The 16,001-nt window shown below is 39.9% G+C and overlaps 2 protein-coding genes across 2 annotated transcripts; both read right to left on the reverse strand.

Moving 5' to 3' along the window:
• Nucleotides 1-920: 920 nt before the first annotated feature.
• On the reverse strand, nucleotides 921-4,983 carry LOC115690902 (uncharacterized). Its single transcript, XM_030617399.2, has 4 exons — nucleotides 4,825-4,983; nucleotides 3,477-3,735; nucleotides 2,441-2,501; nucleotides 921-1,749 (listed from the first exon to the last, which is right to left on the reverse strand). The coding sequence occupies exons 1-4, from the start codon at nucleotides 4,890-4,892 to the stop codon at nucleotides 1,148-1,150; spliced, it is 990 nt and encodes a 329-aa protein (XP_030473259.2). The 5' UTR covers nucleotides 4,893-4,983; the 3' UTR covers nucleotides 921-1,147.
• An 874-nt stretch (nucleotides 4,984-5,857) lies between these two features.
• Nucleotides 5,858-14,097, reverse strand: LOC130136940 (DNA polymerase kappa-like). Its single transcript, XM_056307567.1, has 5 exons — nucleotides 14,088-14,097; nucleotides 13,819-13,941; nucleotides 7,232-7,323; nucleotides 6,808-6,919; nucleotides 5,858-6,558 (listed from the first exon to the last, which is right to left on the reverse strand). The coding sequence occupies exons 1-5, from the start codon at nucleotides 14,095-14,097 to the stop codon at nucleotides 6,485-6,487; spliced, it is 411 nt and encodes a 136-aa protein (XP_056163542.1). The 3' UTR covers nucleotides 5,858-6,484.
• Nucleotides 14,098-16,001: the final 1,904 nt, after the last annotated feature.

Here is a 16,001-nt window from a genome sequence, read left to right on the forward strand (position 1 = left end):
TTTTGTGTTGTTTTTATCACCTGTTCTTTGTAGTTTGAGATGCATAGGGAATAAGGTATGAGCGGCATAAGGACTTGCCATTCAACGACTTAAATGCTTTGTCTAGCAATATTTGCAATTGTCAAAATGTAATTGTAAAGGCAATTTGTTTGTTTGTATGCAATTTTTCCATCCAAGATCAAGACTTTCCAATTAACAAGTACGTGGATCTGGGTATTCTCTCTTCCCTAAATTGAAATTCATCTACCAATCCAACAAAAAAGAAAGAAGAGATGTATTGCATTTTGGCGTGCCGTGAAGCAATTATTGCAGTGAAATGCTTATCTGCATCCAACCAATTGGATTGCTCGCGTGCCTCCTGAGTTCAAACTTGCTCACGTAACTCCTTTTTACTTTCATCATAACATGCACTAGTACTTACTAGTTCTGTCAAACTCGACAAGTTTTGATATTTAGGCATCTGGGTTTGCATAGCAGTCGAGCTTGGCTATAGCACAAATACTTATTCGTGACACGGCAGCATAGCGCAATGAGTCCATGGCCGGCGAAGCAGAAACGGGGAGCTCAAAAAACAAACGTGAATGGGAATTACGGCAACAACAGGAAAACAAATATGAGGAACAAGATGCAACAAGTCGATCCATGCGGCGCTTCACTATAGGTTCGTGTCCAAATTTCCCTCCGGCAAGCAAGGGAATCTCCAAGGCCAAAGGATAATCTTTTAACTTTCCAATAAAATGAGTTTCATCGGCCGGATATTGCCGGGAATAGCAAATTCCTCGATAAAATATTAAACTTGTCAAAATTTGATACGAGTCCCAGTGCTGCAGAGTTTCATCTCTTGCCATAGAAAAATAACCAATTTGTGTCTAATTTGGCATCCTAGTGGTACAAGAGCACAAGAAAACTTGGAACTAAAATTGGAGATGAAGAGCATTCACAAAATTCTCTCATGTAAGAAAGCAGAAAAGTCGGTCCAACCCAATCAGGATTTCTTTTGCAGCGCTACAATCAAACTTAATTAAGAAAAACAGCAGCCAATCAAGACCTAAATGTCATGAACTGGGAGAGATTATGTTGTAATAAACTGATGTTTCTACCTGAACACCAAAAAACAAAAAATGCCATTTTACACTTGTGCACATGCTTATGAAGCCAAGAGAGCTTCTATCTTGGCCAAGCGATCATCTTCATTCTTTGGGGATGGACTCTTGTTAGTCTCGTCATATAAATCATGCGTCCACTTCTCTATTCGAGCACCACCAGGGCGGTAAGTTTGTCTATCCGTAAAAGATTCTCTTCCTCTATTATACCTGTTGCCACCGCCACCGCCACCGCCACTGTATCTCTCTCTTGATATAAACCCACCACCCCTCTGATCCTCTCTCCTGTAAGGCCGTGCTCTATCACGGAAATCAGTTTTTCCAGATCTTTCCGAATTGTGGAGGTAACGCCTTCGTTCCTCATTTCTTTCACCATCTAACGCAGTATGGCTAGGCTTTACAGCCTCATCAGTCACTTTATCAGCATTAATGTCTGCTGGAATCTTTTGCTCTCTGAATGCAGGTCTCTTACGAGCAGCTAGCGGAGCTTGGTTAGCCTCCATCTCAAAGTACCCATCGTGGCGCCAAGCGCTGCGGTCATCTCCTTTACGTGGATTCTCCTCTCTTTGCTTCACATCCACAGTTGCTGTCTTGTTGGTTGCCCTTCCAGTACCTTGGTCCTTTGAATCTTTCCACCATCCTCGCTCTATTAAGAAAATTGCCAAGTGAGAGCACGGTCAGCGGAAACAACCTCAAAATATAATCCACAAGCACAGTCGATCTTGAAAAAACTGATACCACGCACAATGTGAGAAAACAATCAGAGAAAAAGACTCCACAAATTAAAAATGTACAAATTTAGTACCGTAGGAATCCACTCTGACTACCCCTTTCTACGCCCAACCATCTTCTTCCCTCCCTTCCCAAGCAACTCCCACCCCCTCTCCCCCCCAAAAAAAATAAAATCTTTTTTAAAAGGAAAAAAAAAACAGAAAACTAAAACCAAACCAAACCAAAAAGACAAAAGAAATTGCTCTATGCAGCATCAGATATCAACAGAATTGCTTGCCTAACAAACAAAATAGTCTCTCCAGAACAGTTTCAATAAAAAAACAAACTCCAAAATATAAACTTCCGAACCCACCAACACCAAACCTACAGACTGGTCCAGAGATCAAGCAACAATGCAACCTTGTCCCTAACATCATCCGAGGAAAATCTACTAACTGATAATCTTGCACATCTTTTATAAGGACGGTAACATAACTTAATTAAAGAAATTGAGTTAAACAAAAATATATGCAAATACAAAACTTTGAATCCAATTCACAGACAATCACTTCCGTCTTCAGTGAAGATTACTAAACAGAGAGAAGAGAAGAAGCAAGAAGACTTACCAGTAGGGGCTCTATGACCAGAGCTGCGACCACCTTGCCTGGCACTACCACGTTCATCGTGCTGTTATAAGACATGCACAGGCAAGCCTAAAATGGTTACACACAGGGAGGCCCTGCAAGGCACAGGCTTTGAACAAAATCCACAGCAACATCACCCCCAGACAAAAGTTTTGGGTGCACTGAATAACCAACAACCAAACTCAATAATCACTGGTGATTGCAGAGCATCTATACAATCAGGAATATGGAAATGTTCTAGAAACCAAGCTTATGACAATGGTAAAGCATCTCTCACCCCATGTTAGCAGATGTAGAGAGAGAGAGAGAGAGAGAGAGAGAGAGAGAGAGAGAGATTCTTCTATGCAACAAAAAGGAGAGAGTCCATATTCTTCTATGCAACAAAAAGGTAAGGCTAATCCACTCTGCTTCTATTTTTAGACTAAATATGCCAGGATAGAATTCGCTCCATTTTACTTGAAAGGCTAAAATGATCATATATGAAAATAGCCACATCTTAACTGTAGAAAAGCATTTAGATCTTTAGTTTGCTAATCTTTTATGTGATAATCTTCTATTGCTGCAACTTCAACATTCATCATCAATTTTTGCAACTTCAATCTCCATATCCAAAAAAGAACTTGACTATTGCATCGGTAGGTTACAACTTAACCCACACCAATTGCTTCAGGCATTGCATGGAAAACAAGGTGAAAAAACTACAAATTTATGGTTCATATGCCACAATAAAAAAAGCCTTATATAACACATAAGACTTTTTAATTTTTTCATATGCGGGTGTTCCTCTGCCTTTGGCTAGTGGAGATTCAATAAAATACCTAGAACCAAAGAAACCTAAAATTGATTTTTGATAAGACAATTTTGAACCCACCAGTTCTACCTCGACCTGCAGGTATTCTAAATGGTTCAACGCTAACAGTGATCAGTTATTATAACAAAGGTAGTAAAAAGACTGATGTAATTCTGCTCATCGTTGTTCATCATTTGACAGCATTAGATTCAAGTAAACCAGTAAAACCTGGAAATAAGATCTTGACCGAGGCACTTCAGTAAGATCAGAAGAATGCTTCCTTCCATCGGAATTTGTTCCGAAGGCCTTCTTTTCAGAGTCTTTACCCTCAGCTACAGTCCCTGCTTTAGAGTCAAAACGTGAGGGTGCCTCAAGTGATGATGTGCCAAGCAGTTGGCGACCATGCTTTCCATCCCGCTCTCCAGGATCAGTGTTGCCCGGGACTCTCTCTGCTTCAGGTTTTCCATCCATCCTAGACCTCTTGGGACTAGGAACCCAACAATTAAACGTTAGAAATGAAAACAAGAGGGCCCCATCAGATTTTAATTCCAAAACACAGATGCAAAACGAAATAGATGGATCATCCACCAAGTACAATGCCCCAGTCAGTCTTGCTCAGGGAAAAAAATTGTACTAAGAAATTAAATGATCCCTCAACAAGAATCTAGGACGCTAAAACAAAAATAACCTAAAACAAGTGTACGTGCACCAAGTGGATTCACATTCTCCCCGGGCAAGAAACTATTCCGTTGTCCAAAAAACCAACAAATTCCGTGCTCTTCTTTTCCAACCCACATCAAAAAACGCATGCAACCGTCAAACGCCCGCGAAACCATTTGAGAAGGAAGATACATAACACAAAGAACTCGAGCGCACACCGCTTCATCAATGACACGACAGGAACCACCCGACACCTCCAGTCACCAGCTTAACTCCTCACACAAACACAAAACTAGGCTACTGCATCCTCACACAAACACACCCACCGGAGCTCCCACAATTCCCACCACAACAACGGGCGAGAGGAGCATCGACCGAAGCCGCCGGCCAGGGCGGGTTTTCTTTCCCCCTAAAGAGGCGACCCATCAAGCAGGCAGCTGCGTCTCATCCACCAAACCCGAACCCCCCCGAGAGACCCATGATTATAATCACATTCCAGCTCCAACCCACAAGAACGAGCATGCTCAGCTTCGGCAATATTAATACCACACACCCAAAACACCTCGTTCTCCGACAAAAACACCAAGAAAGCAGTCATTCCCACAAATTCCCACCACAACAACTCGCACGAGGAGCATCGACCGAACCCGCCGGGCCGGGGCGGGTTTTCTTTTTCCCTCAAGAGGCGACCCATCAAGCAGGCAGCGGCGTCTCATCCAAGAAACCCGAAACCCCCCCGACAGACCCATGATTATAATCACATTCCAACCCCAACCCAATAACACACACACACACCCAGAACACCCAACTTTCACACCAAGAAAAAGCAGTCGTCCCACCATTTCTTGCCCGCATTCGATCAGCACCAACAACGTCCCACGAACGCGAGCGTCGGCGAGCGAGAGAGAGGGGGTACCTGGGCTCTCTGTCGAACCTGGAACGGCGTCGCCTGGAGTCGGGCTCGCGGCCTTCCCGCCGAGACATCCTCTTCTCTTTTGCCTTCTTCGCCGGCTCGCTAGGGCGATGTGGCTTTCTCTATCCCACCGGGGGGGGGGAGGATTAGAAGAGGAGATGGGAAGGGCATTCCTGTAAATAATGTGGAAAACGGTGCCTGGTTTCGGATTCTGGGATGCCCGGATGATAGAGAGATGCGATGCTGGCCGTCGGATCCTTTGCCTTTTTCGCCGTTTGTTTTTTACCCAAAGAATTTCACTAAAAAAAAACCACTTGAGCTTAAAGAATCGAATATTGCAAGGTGCTATTTTAGATTGAACTTTAGAAGGACATTTTAAATAAATGTACTTTATAAATGTTCTTTTAAATTAGAATCCGATCATCGAATTTATAATGATACGCAAATCTTAGATGATCCTCGTGAACGTATAAACTTATTTGATTTGAATACAAAAGAAGAAGAAACAACAAATTGGGAAAATGTTGATGAGAATTATCAGATTAATTGGACGACATTAATAGTATAATTTCCCTATTTCGTCAATCTTACAATTAATGAACTCTCAATTAGGGCTACTTTGGACCATTTATATTTTGTGGTGTGTCTTTAAACTTATTTAAGAGGTGGAATCAGCGTGAGCCTTTTTTAAAATCTAAACTAACATTTATGTAAAATCTTAGACGATCCTCATAAAAAAGCAACAGACGTATAAACTTCTCCGATTTATTTACAAGAGATGAAGAAACAACGGTTTGAGAAAGGTTGATATAACTTATTAGATTAATTGATCTACATTAAATGTATATTTTTCCTATTTCATCGATCTTACTATCAATGGAGCTCCCGTGAAGGATAGTTTGGACCATTCAAATTTCAAGGTGTGTGTTTAAAGCTGTTTAAATGGCGAAAACAGCATGAGCCTTTTTAAAAATCTAAAAATAACTTTTACAAATTTTTTTTTGAAATTATTCTTTTTTAGAAGTAAAGAAAAATATTGGGTGGAATTACTATTGAAGTAATTATTTGATATGACAACATCAGTATTTAATACAAGATAGTTGAGGGCGAAGAAAGCCAATGATATTGGTACTAGGAAATATCAACCCCGATGGTCCATATACAACTTACACCCAACTGTTTCCTAGGAGGGGATGGTACATATCTAACATATCTTCAGATAATTGGTCCCAGCTTTAGCAAAGAAAACTATACATAGAAGAAGAATCAAAGTGCAAAAAGAACGATCTCTAGGGTTTCTGATTAATCTTCTCAAAGAACACACCTATCGGAAGATGTCCGTCTGAAGGCGCGACGACTTGCGCTTCTTATGTGTTTATTTCCGCTTCCAGCATGCTTCTGCGCCGACCTGAGAAGAGATGAAGTTTAACGACAGACTACGGTATCTGATAAACAATGAGAGGAAAGGTAATATCTTGATCGTCAGTCCATTGGTGCGCACTCTTCATAGAACCATTACTATCATATTCATGCTCAATCATCTCGTGAGCCTCTGCAGAAATATCGAGTCCCAAGTCATTCATGAAGAGAGGATTGCCAGTTTCTGATCGCAATGAGCTCTGTCCCCTAGTGAAATTTCCAGTAGCATCCGCCCACATGAAGCTCAGGAGTGTTTTCTGTGCTGGATCAGATGGAGCGCCCACCTTTTATCTTCTTTAAACCGAGACACCCTAAGTCCTGAAAAGGTTGACACATACTGAATATTACTACCAACGTCAGTGCTTACAAAGATGACAACATGCATATTTCTGTTTATATTATCAGAAATTATAGTCCTCAATAATTAAAACCCAGCTATGCATTTTCAGTTTAATCAAACGATGCCTTAATCTTACAAAAATAGATTGATAGATCCACTGATATATACGCATGCTAAGACTTTTGAGTAATTTAAAGGAAGAAGATCATGAACATAAGTTAAACTACCTATCAGTCTTAAAGATATGGGTAGTTCAGCCTTCAGAAGCTTTGATGCATATTTATAGATATCGTCCCTTGAGGATATGTACTTCTGCAGAGTTAAAGCTCTGGTTCGAACCTGGAGACATTTTTAGGTGAATAAAGGAGCACAAAGAGAATAAAAGCTAAGCATATTGTGAGCAAAAGGTCTATATGATTCACATTCAGAGAAAGTTAACATATCAGCATTCCGTGATAGTGACAAAACGATTTCATGTCTGGGAAATGCATAGTGTGTGTTGTTAGTATCCTATATAAATTGTCTAAAGAGCTTATAACGACCTTGTATTCATGTACTCTCTTTCCACTCAATAGTTTAAATTTTTGGGTTGGAGTCTCTAACATATATGGCCATTGAGATAAAGAAAAGCCAGTCAAGCACAGAAAGTACCTCAAAAGATGAAGTTTTAAGTTTAAGAGTTAATATCGGGCCATGAAGACCTTCCTTTTGCATATCACTAGAAAGTAGCTCCGCAAGTTCATCTGTAAAAGTGAACGTAATAAGATATAACAATTGACAGATTTAATGTCCTACTTAACTATTTTTATACTAAATCTAACAAATCATATTGCTCCACAAAATTAGTCAACAGCATTCCAGAGGCTCAATAGATTAGTTAAAAACAGAAAACTATCTCATATAAATATACTTCCTTGCTCCGTGGATTGTTAAAGGATTATCATTCAGCTCCTCCGAATGCATTCTCAAGGGTAGTTAATATAAGGAGCAATTTCAAGGATATATGTATTCAATATGATAACAATACATTCATAAATACTTTATTGAATGCAAAAGAAATGATACATATCAAAATATGACAAAATGTAACAAACACAGATGTAAACTTTATTAGAGTAAAAACAAAACAGCTCATACTAAACAACAGCATCTCATGATACTTCTAAGCCCGTGCTAATGAAATATCGTTCAAACATACAAGGCCGAAGACTTTTAGTTAGTGGATCTGCAACAATATCATCTATAGAAATATGTTCTACTGCAATGTTACCATTCTGAACTGTTTCCTTTATGGTCAAAAACTTGATCGTCAAATGCTTAGATCCCTTGAGACCTCTGTTGTTGTTGATAAACAACACTGCAGAGTTATTGTCGCAATACAACTGTATAGGCCTATTCAAAAAATCAAATACGATCAACTCCCTAATGAGGTTCTGGAGCCAAATAGCCTGAATAGAGGCTGAAAAGCACGCTACAAACTCCACTTGCATGGTAGAGGATAATATAGATTTATGTTTCTCGCATTTCCATGATACCTCACATCTTGCTAACATAAATATGTACCATGTTGTCGACTTCATGTCATCATGAAAGCCAACAAAGTCTATATCCGAATACCCTATTAGCTGCAAGTCCTGAATATGTCTGTAAATCAGCACATAGTCTCTTGTCCTCTTTAAGTACCACAAAATCTTCTTGATAGCAACCCAATGATCGTGTCTTGGATTTGATCGATATCTGCCTAAAAATCCTATTGCAAAAATAATGTTTGGTTTGGTGCAAACTTGAGCATACATAATACTTCCAAGTGCACTAGCATAAGGCACATCCTTCATTTGGACTTTCTCAATATCTGAATGAGGACACTGCGACAGATTCAGTTTATCACCATTAATGACAGGAGCAAATCCTAGCTTATAATGCTACATACGGAATCGTTCCAAAACACAATCAATGTATGCCCTCCAAGACAAACCCAATATACGGCGAGAATAATCCCTATGGATCTCAATGCCAAGAACAAAAGATGCCTCACCAAGGTCCATCATGTCAAAATTTTTCGACAACATCCGCTTTGTCTCATGCAGTAATCCAAGATCACTGCTCGCGAGCAAAATATTGTCTACATAGAGTACAAGAAAAATAAATTTCCTCTCATGAATCTTGCAGTATATACACAAATCCACCTTGTTCTCAACAAAACCGAATGAAGTGACAACACTATGAAACTTCAAGTACCATTGTCTAAAAGCTTGCTTGAGGTCATAAATTGACTTTTTCTGTCTACACACAAGCTTAGCTGAAACATCTACTACAAAGCCTTTGGGTTGCACCATATAGACCTCCTAATCAAGGTCTCCGTTCAAAAATGCAGTTTTAACATTCATATGGTTTAACTCCATATTAAAATGAGCTACGAATGTCATTATCTCTGAAAAAAATTTAGAAGAGACTGGGAAAAATGTTGCTTCATAGTCTATTCTCTTTGAGTGAAACCCTTGGTTACCCATCTGGCTTTAAACTTCTCAATTTGTCCTTTGGAGTCCCTTTTAGTCTTATACACCCATTTGCACCTGACAAGCTTGTAACCTTCAGGTAATTCAACAAGCTCCCAAATACCATTATGTTTCATAGATTGTATCTCGTCTTTCAACACATCCAACCACATATCTGATTGAGGACAAAAAACAACATCCGCATAAGTCACTGTATTAACCACATAGCCGATATCGTAGTCATGCTCTTCCAAATAGACTATATAATCTAGTGGTATAGTTGATCGTCTCTACTCGATGGATCTCCTGAGTGAAGTTACTGCAACCTCATCTTGCACTTGAGAGGCTTGAGAAACTTCATCAAGAGCTGCCTCAACAACAAGATCCTCGACCTTGACAAGCTCAGTCTATGGTATAGGAGGCTCCATAATCGTCTGTATAGAGAAAAAGACAGTGGTTCTCACCGTATGGTTATCCTCAATAATCCGTGAGCAACTACCCTCTTCGGCCACATCAAACTCCAGAAATTTCGCTGTCTGTGATTTCACAATTCTTGTGCTTTCATTGGGATTATAAAACCGATATCCATTCGGATGATCTGGGTAAGATACAAAGTAACACCGAGCTGTTCTGGAGTTCAACTTACTTAATATTGGATTATATAAAATCACTTCTGCAGGGCATCCCCAAACCTTAAAGATGATTTAAGCTAGATTTACTTTCAGTCCATAACTCAAAAGTAGTCGATGAAATAGCTTTGGTAGGTGTGGAAAAAGTTGGCTTTCTCTCTCTTCTATTTTTGTTAAGTTACAAAGAAAACACAAGAAGTATATATATAGGCTTAACCTTAAGCCTAGCACAATTACAGAAATAACCCAACTTGTTAACATTATAACAAATAATAAACCCAACACTCCCCTCAAGTTGGGGAGTACATATCAAAAAGGCTTAACTTATGGCAAATGTATGAAACTCGTTCATGTCGAAGAGGTTTGGTGAAAATGTCTGCTAGTTGTTCCTCAGATCGTGTGTGCACCAACCGTATATCACCACAATTCACCTTTTCCCAAACAAAGTGACAATCAATCTCTATATGCTTTGTTCGTTCATGAAACACTGGATTGCTAGCAATGTGAACAGCAGATTGATTATCACAATGAAGAGTAGATGATCCAGTCATAGGTAGTCGAATCTCAGTCAACAACATACGAACCCATTGAAGTTTACTTGTAACATTAGCCATAGCACGATACTCGGCCTCTGCACTAGATCGAGAAACATATTGTTTCTTACTTTTCCATGACACAAGATTGCCACCAACAAAGACACAGTTTCCACACGAAGTTGAGGACCACGATTGGCCTTGAGCACGCGGCAGAGCTCGCACGGGTAGGGCACGAGCTGGAGGAGACGAAGAGAGAGAGAGAGAGAAAAGAGAGCCAATGCTCTGATACCATGTGAAAAAGTTGGCTTTCTCTCTCTTCTATTTTTGTTAAGTTACAAAGAAAACACAAGAAGTATATATATAGGCTTAACCTTAAGCCTAGCACAATTACAGAAATAACCCAACTTGTTAACATTATAATAAATAATAAACCCAACAGTAGAAATAGGTTTAGAATGTAAAGGGCTTTTTCAAAGCTTCACCCCACTGAAAACCAGATAAATTGGTCATACAAATCATACTTCTCATCATTTTCACAAGGGTGCGATAGCGCTTTTCGGTCATACAATTTTGTTTAGAACTCCCAGCATAGTAAATTGAGCTACCGTACCAGAATCCTCCAAGTATTTGGCAAATAGCCCTTTAAGCTATCCAGCATTGCCATGTCTACCAAAATACTCACCACCCCGGTCAGATCTGACAACCTTGATGAATTTTCTCAATTGCTTCTAGACTTTAGTCTAAAAAGTCTTGGACTTGTCAAAAGACTCGAACTTTTCCTAAATTTAGTACAGATAACCATATTGGGAATAATGATTAATAAATTCTAATGACCTTCAACATGTTAGAACTATGAACTACAGTGTTCTTTGTCTTAGTTATCTTACCTCTATAACAGTTTACGCAAGTTTCTATGTCACCTTTAAGAGCGGGCAGGATTTCTGCCTTTACGAGCCTTTCCACTCTTTCCCTAGAGATATGACCAAGCCATTTATCCCACAACACATAAGACTGTTTCTTAGGTAAAGGTCTTAGAAATAACTTTTTCAGCCGCATAATTGACGTATATATCATTGGGAGGTAAACATAATCTCTACAATCCATTGCACATATTGCAGCACCCAATCTTATTTGAATTAAAAAAAATAAAAACAATATTGTTCTTTATATCAAAAGACTAGCCAGACATATCCAGATATTATATAGAAACTAAGTTTCGTCTAAAGGAAGATACATAAAATGTGTTTCTTAACATCAAAATTAAAACCAGAATCTAGAATTAAAATGACATCTCCCACGAACTCAACGTCAACTTTATTGTTGTTTCCCACAATGAGCTTTGATTCATCCTAATTTGGCTCCTCCAATTTATGAATCCCTGTATGTAAACGCAACATGATTAGTTGCACCGCTATCTAGCCACCATGAACTGGATGGGGCTTCTGATAGGTTGGATCCATAAACAAATGCAAAAGAATCATTACATGCAGGCTCACGTTTAGACAGCCAAGTTTTATATTTGTCACAATTTGTCTTTATATGACCTTTCTTCTTACAAAAGAAGCAGCGGTCACCATCTTTTTTGAAAGATGCTTTCTTATAACCCAAACTGTCAGAATGACCAGTGATTACATGAGTTCCTTTATGAGTACGATTTTTTGACCTTTTACTCTTCTTATTGCTGGAACTAGAGGCATATCGGGCAAGGTGCTCTCTTTCTTTCTTCAGTTTCTCTTCCTCTGCCACCACCCTAGCTATTAGGTCATTAATTGACCAGGCCTCATCTTGGCAGATGAAATTAGTCTTGATAATCCCAAAATCAGGCGGAAGAGTGTTTAGGGCTTGATGTACAATAAATGTATCAGGAAGAGAAATTTTAAGGGCCTCAAGTTTTGTCTGCAGGTTTACCATTCTAATGACGTAATTCCTAACCTCACCAGAACCATCATACCTCATGTCGTTGAGTTTTTGCATATATGTCCCAATCTCAGCATTAGACGAGACACAGTTTCTAGCCTCCAAGGCTTCCATCATCTGTTTAGCAGTGCAGTCAGCTAGCGGACCGATTGCTCTTTTCTTAAGCAACAAAGTGTACTTTCGAGGGTTCCTTACTAGTACCAGTGATATTTGCTCATAGATAATAAACAAATCCGATTGCTCTTTTCCCAGGCAACAAAGTGTGCTTTTTGGGATTCTCTAATAGTGGCAGTGAGATCTGCGGCTTATCCGCACTAAGAGAAATATGAATAGCCAGCAGCTCCATCCCAAACAAAAAATTTTCTTTTCATTTCTTAAAGTTTGAACCAACAAGAACCTCGATCGTAATAGAGTTGCCGTTTACAGAGAAGGTGACTGAAACAAGCAATGTATACAATTAGTACTGCGTAACTTGAAACCATATAAGTACACATCCTGAGAGTTACATGCATCATAAAAATATATGACATGCAGTTGTATACTCTCTACATGACAACGGTCCTAAGAATATATTCCAACCTTCGTGAGTTCACCACCTTTGGATGTATGAACCACTAGGATCAGTCACTTTTCAACCATATGCTGTGCATGTGAGCCTCCATGAACCAATGCACAATCACCTCCTTTGGGAAGAATGACCATGCATTTGAATATGAGACGGCCCACCACAATATGAGACCGATATTTCTCAAATCCAATGAAGTGTGTTGCTTTGATGGTCACAACCCAATTGAATTCTTGAAACTCTCTCATACTAGGGATATAAACTTTATGTCTCACATTTACCATATACAAGTAATTTTAGACTTGAAGATAGGGCAATTTGTCACTAAAATCGCATGGCATGCCAATTACATGGTTCCATTCATTGATACATGTCAAATCTTATATATTCTATCAATGAATCACGCTCCACACATTCTATATGTGACGATATACATGTGAGCTAGCATCTGTATATCTGAAACTACAAAGAAATACGGAAAAAAATGCAAAAATACCCTAAAAATATACGTATATAGGATTCCGTACGCATTTTCACATCCGTAAAAGCATCAAACATGTAACTATATATGCCACATTATAGAGCATCACGATATGAGAATGCCGGCACCAAGCACGCTCCAAAAGGACCCCGCACGTGCCGCTAAAGTGCGCGGCGCGTGCAGCGCTCGCTCAGCGTGCCTTATCCGGCATGGATCATCAATCCAACCGGTTTGACCCAGGTTGGGTCACCCACCGTAGATTGGGCCGACGTCATCAGATGACGTCAGTCCTAGTTCTACACGGCCCACACCAGGTAACAATGGTACATCTTATCCAAGAAACCCAATCCGAGAGTGATGACTACAATCACAAATTCCAACTCCAACCCAGGGATAAGCGCATGTCCGGGTGCGTGGACTTGATGATGCAACATGGCAAATACTAATTCCCCATACACCAAAACACCTCGTCCTCCGACAAAAACACAAAAAAGCCCATAATTTCCACACCCGGAAGCCGTCGTCATTCCACCAATCCTTTCCCCCATTCGATCAGCACCAACAATGTCACACAAAGACGAGCGTCGAAGGAAGACACAGAGAGAGAGGGGGTACCTGGGCTCCCTGTCGAATCTGGAACGGTGTCGTCTGGAGCCGGATTCACGACCTTCCCGCCGCCGACGCACTCTCGTTTTAGCTTTTGCCTGCTCTCTGTGACCGCAGAAAGGAAAGGGTATTCTTATAAAATAATGGAAAAGGGTAGAGACATGCGATTCTGGCCGTCGGATCGGTGCCTCTCGTCTGGGTAGTGATCCTTTGCTTTTTGCTGTTTGTTTCCCTCTTAGGTTTTTTCAATGCAAGCATTATTATTAATATCGAATTACCTCCAAACATGTTAAACACATGTAGGTGGATTCGCAACTTAATTTAAAGTAGGCTCGAGCCCGCGAAAATAATCTCGCGAGAATTAATTAATCGTAATCGTGTATGGAGAAAAAAATGAATTCGCTATTTTATTTAAAATTGTAAAAGTCTCACATCGCCGTGAAAATACAAGATCGTCCATATTAATCAAAACGATAATATTTTATTCCACAGCCTTATGTAATTTTTCAGTCCGTTTTTGTACAAACTCCATTTCTTCTCTTCTATAAAGGATTTTTTTTCGTGTTGAGTATGCACCTTATCATTGATCTTTGTTGATTAACATATCTTAAAATATAAATTATAATCATAAAGAGCTTACGGTTTTAACCGACGAATTCCACTTAAAAAAAACACTCGAGCTAAAGGATTGAATATTGCAAGGTGCTATTTAAGATTGAACTTTAGAGAGACATTTTAAATCAATGTACTTTACAAATGATCTCTTAAATTAGAAGCCGATCATTAAATTTATCATGATACTCGAAGCTTAGATAATCCTCATGAAAAAACAAAGAATATAAACTTCTTTAATTTGAATGCAAAAGAAGAAGAAACAATAATTTCGGAAATGTTGATATAAATTATTAGATTAATTGATCAACAATTAAGCTAGATTTGTCCTATTTCATCAATCTTACTATTAATGAGTGATGAGACCTACTTTAACCATTAAAATTTTAGGATCCTATTTAAGAGGCAGAAACAGCATGAGCTTTTTTTTTTTTAGGGTTAATACCACGAAAAATCCTAAACTAGTACACTTGTGATACATTTACCCCAAACTATTTTTTTGACCATAAAAAATCCCAAACTGGTACACCTGTGACAATTTTACCCTGAACTATCGTTTTGACTACAAAAAACCCCAAACTGGTACACCTGTGACAATTTTACCCTCAACTTACCACAAAAAACCCCAAACTAGTACATATGTGACAATTTTACCCTGAATTAAAATTTTAATATATTATTTTTTTCGAATTTTTATTTATTTTTTATTCTTTTTTTTTTTTTTTTCATCTTCAAACTCTGGCCAGTCGCCGGTCCGGCAACCGGCCAGAGGTGGAAGCCGGCGAGGGCCGCCCTCCCCGGCGTTGGGTGAGGGCCTTCCGACGCGGGCGAGGGCCGTCCTCTCCCGCCCAGGGCAAGGGCGGGCAGTCGGGTCGGCCTCGCCTCGCCGGCCGCCCTCGCCGAGGTCGCCCTCGCCCGGCCGGCGAGGGACCTCGCTGCTTGCTCCTGCCGGGCGAGGACCGCCTCGCCCGACGGGCGAGGGTCGCCCTTGCTCGGGCAGGCGAGGACGGCCTCGCCCGACGCAGCAGTGGTCCTCGCGATCCGGCGTCGGCGCACCGCTCGGCGGCGAGGCAACCTGCCGACGCCGGCGAGGGCGCCCTCGGGGCGCCTGCCGGGCTCGGCCGTTCGCCGGACCGGCGACCGGCCGTAGATTGAAGGTGAAGGAAAAAAAGAAAAGAAAAAAAAAGAAAAAAATTCAAAAAATCAAAAAAATAATATTAAAAATTAGGTTGGGGTAAAATTTTCACATGTACCGCTTTAGATTTTTTGTGGTATGTTTGGGTAAAATTGTCATATGTGTAGGTTTGGGGCTTTTTATGGTCAAAAAAACAGTTTGGGGTAAACGTGTCACAAGTGTACCAGTTTAGGATTTTTCGTGGCATTAACCTTTTTTTTAAAATCTAAAATAACTTTTACCAAGGTATTGAATTATTTCTTATTTAGAAGTAAAGAACACTGGGCTGAATTGCTATTGAAGTAATTATTTGATATGACAACATCAGTATTTAATACAATATAGTTGAGGGGGGGAAAAGCCAATCATATTGGTACAAGCAAATATCAACCCCATTAACCTTTTT

The sequence above is a fragment of the Syzygium oleosum genome, unplaced genomic scaffold, assembly GCF_021117445.2.
Source record: "Syzygium oleosum isolate NSW1041296 unplaced genomic scaffold, Sole_v2.1 Sole_v2.55, whole genome shotgun sequence".
Lineage (NCBI taxonomy): Eukaryota > Viridiplantae > Streptophyta > Magnoliopsida > Myrtales > Myrtaceae > Syzygium > Syzygium oleosum.

Excerpts from the sequence above, each read along its gene's own strand:
- LOC130136940 (XM_056307567.1), bottom strand. Across the intron at positions 7,324-13,818 it reads AGATTCGACAGGGAGCCCAG|ATGAACTTGCGGAGCTACTT; the intron begins GTACCCCCTCTC and ends TCACTTTTACAG. Across the intron at positions 6,920-7,231 it reads TTAAAACTTCATCTTTTGAG|GTTCGAACCAGAGCTTTAAC; the intron begins GTACTTTCTGTG and ends AAATGTCTCCAG.
- LOC115690902 (XM_030617399.2), bottom strand. The coding sequence starts at position 4,892 with ATGTCTCGGCGGGAAGGCCGCGAGCCCGACTCCAGGCGACGCCGTTCC. Across the intron at positions 2,502-3,476 it reads GGTCAAGATCTTATTTCCAG|CACGATGAACGTGGTAGTGC; the intron begins GTTTTACTGGTT and ends GTCTTATAACAG. Across the intron at positions 1,750-2,440 it reads TGGTCATAGAGCCCCTACTG|AGCGAGGATGGTGGAAAGAT; the intron begins GTAAGTCTTCTT and ends TTTTCTTAATAG.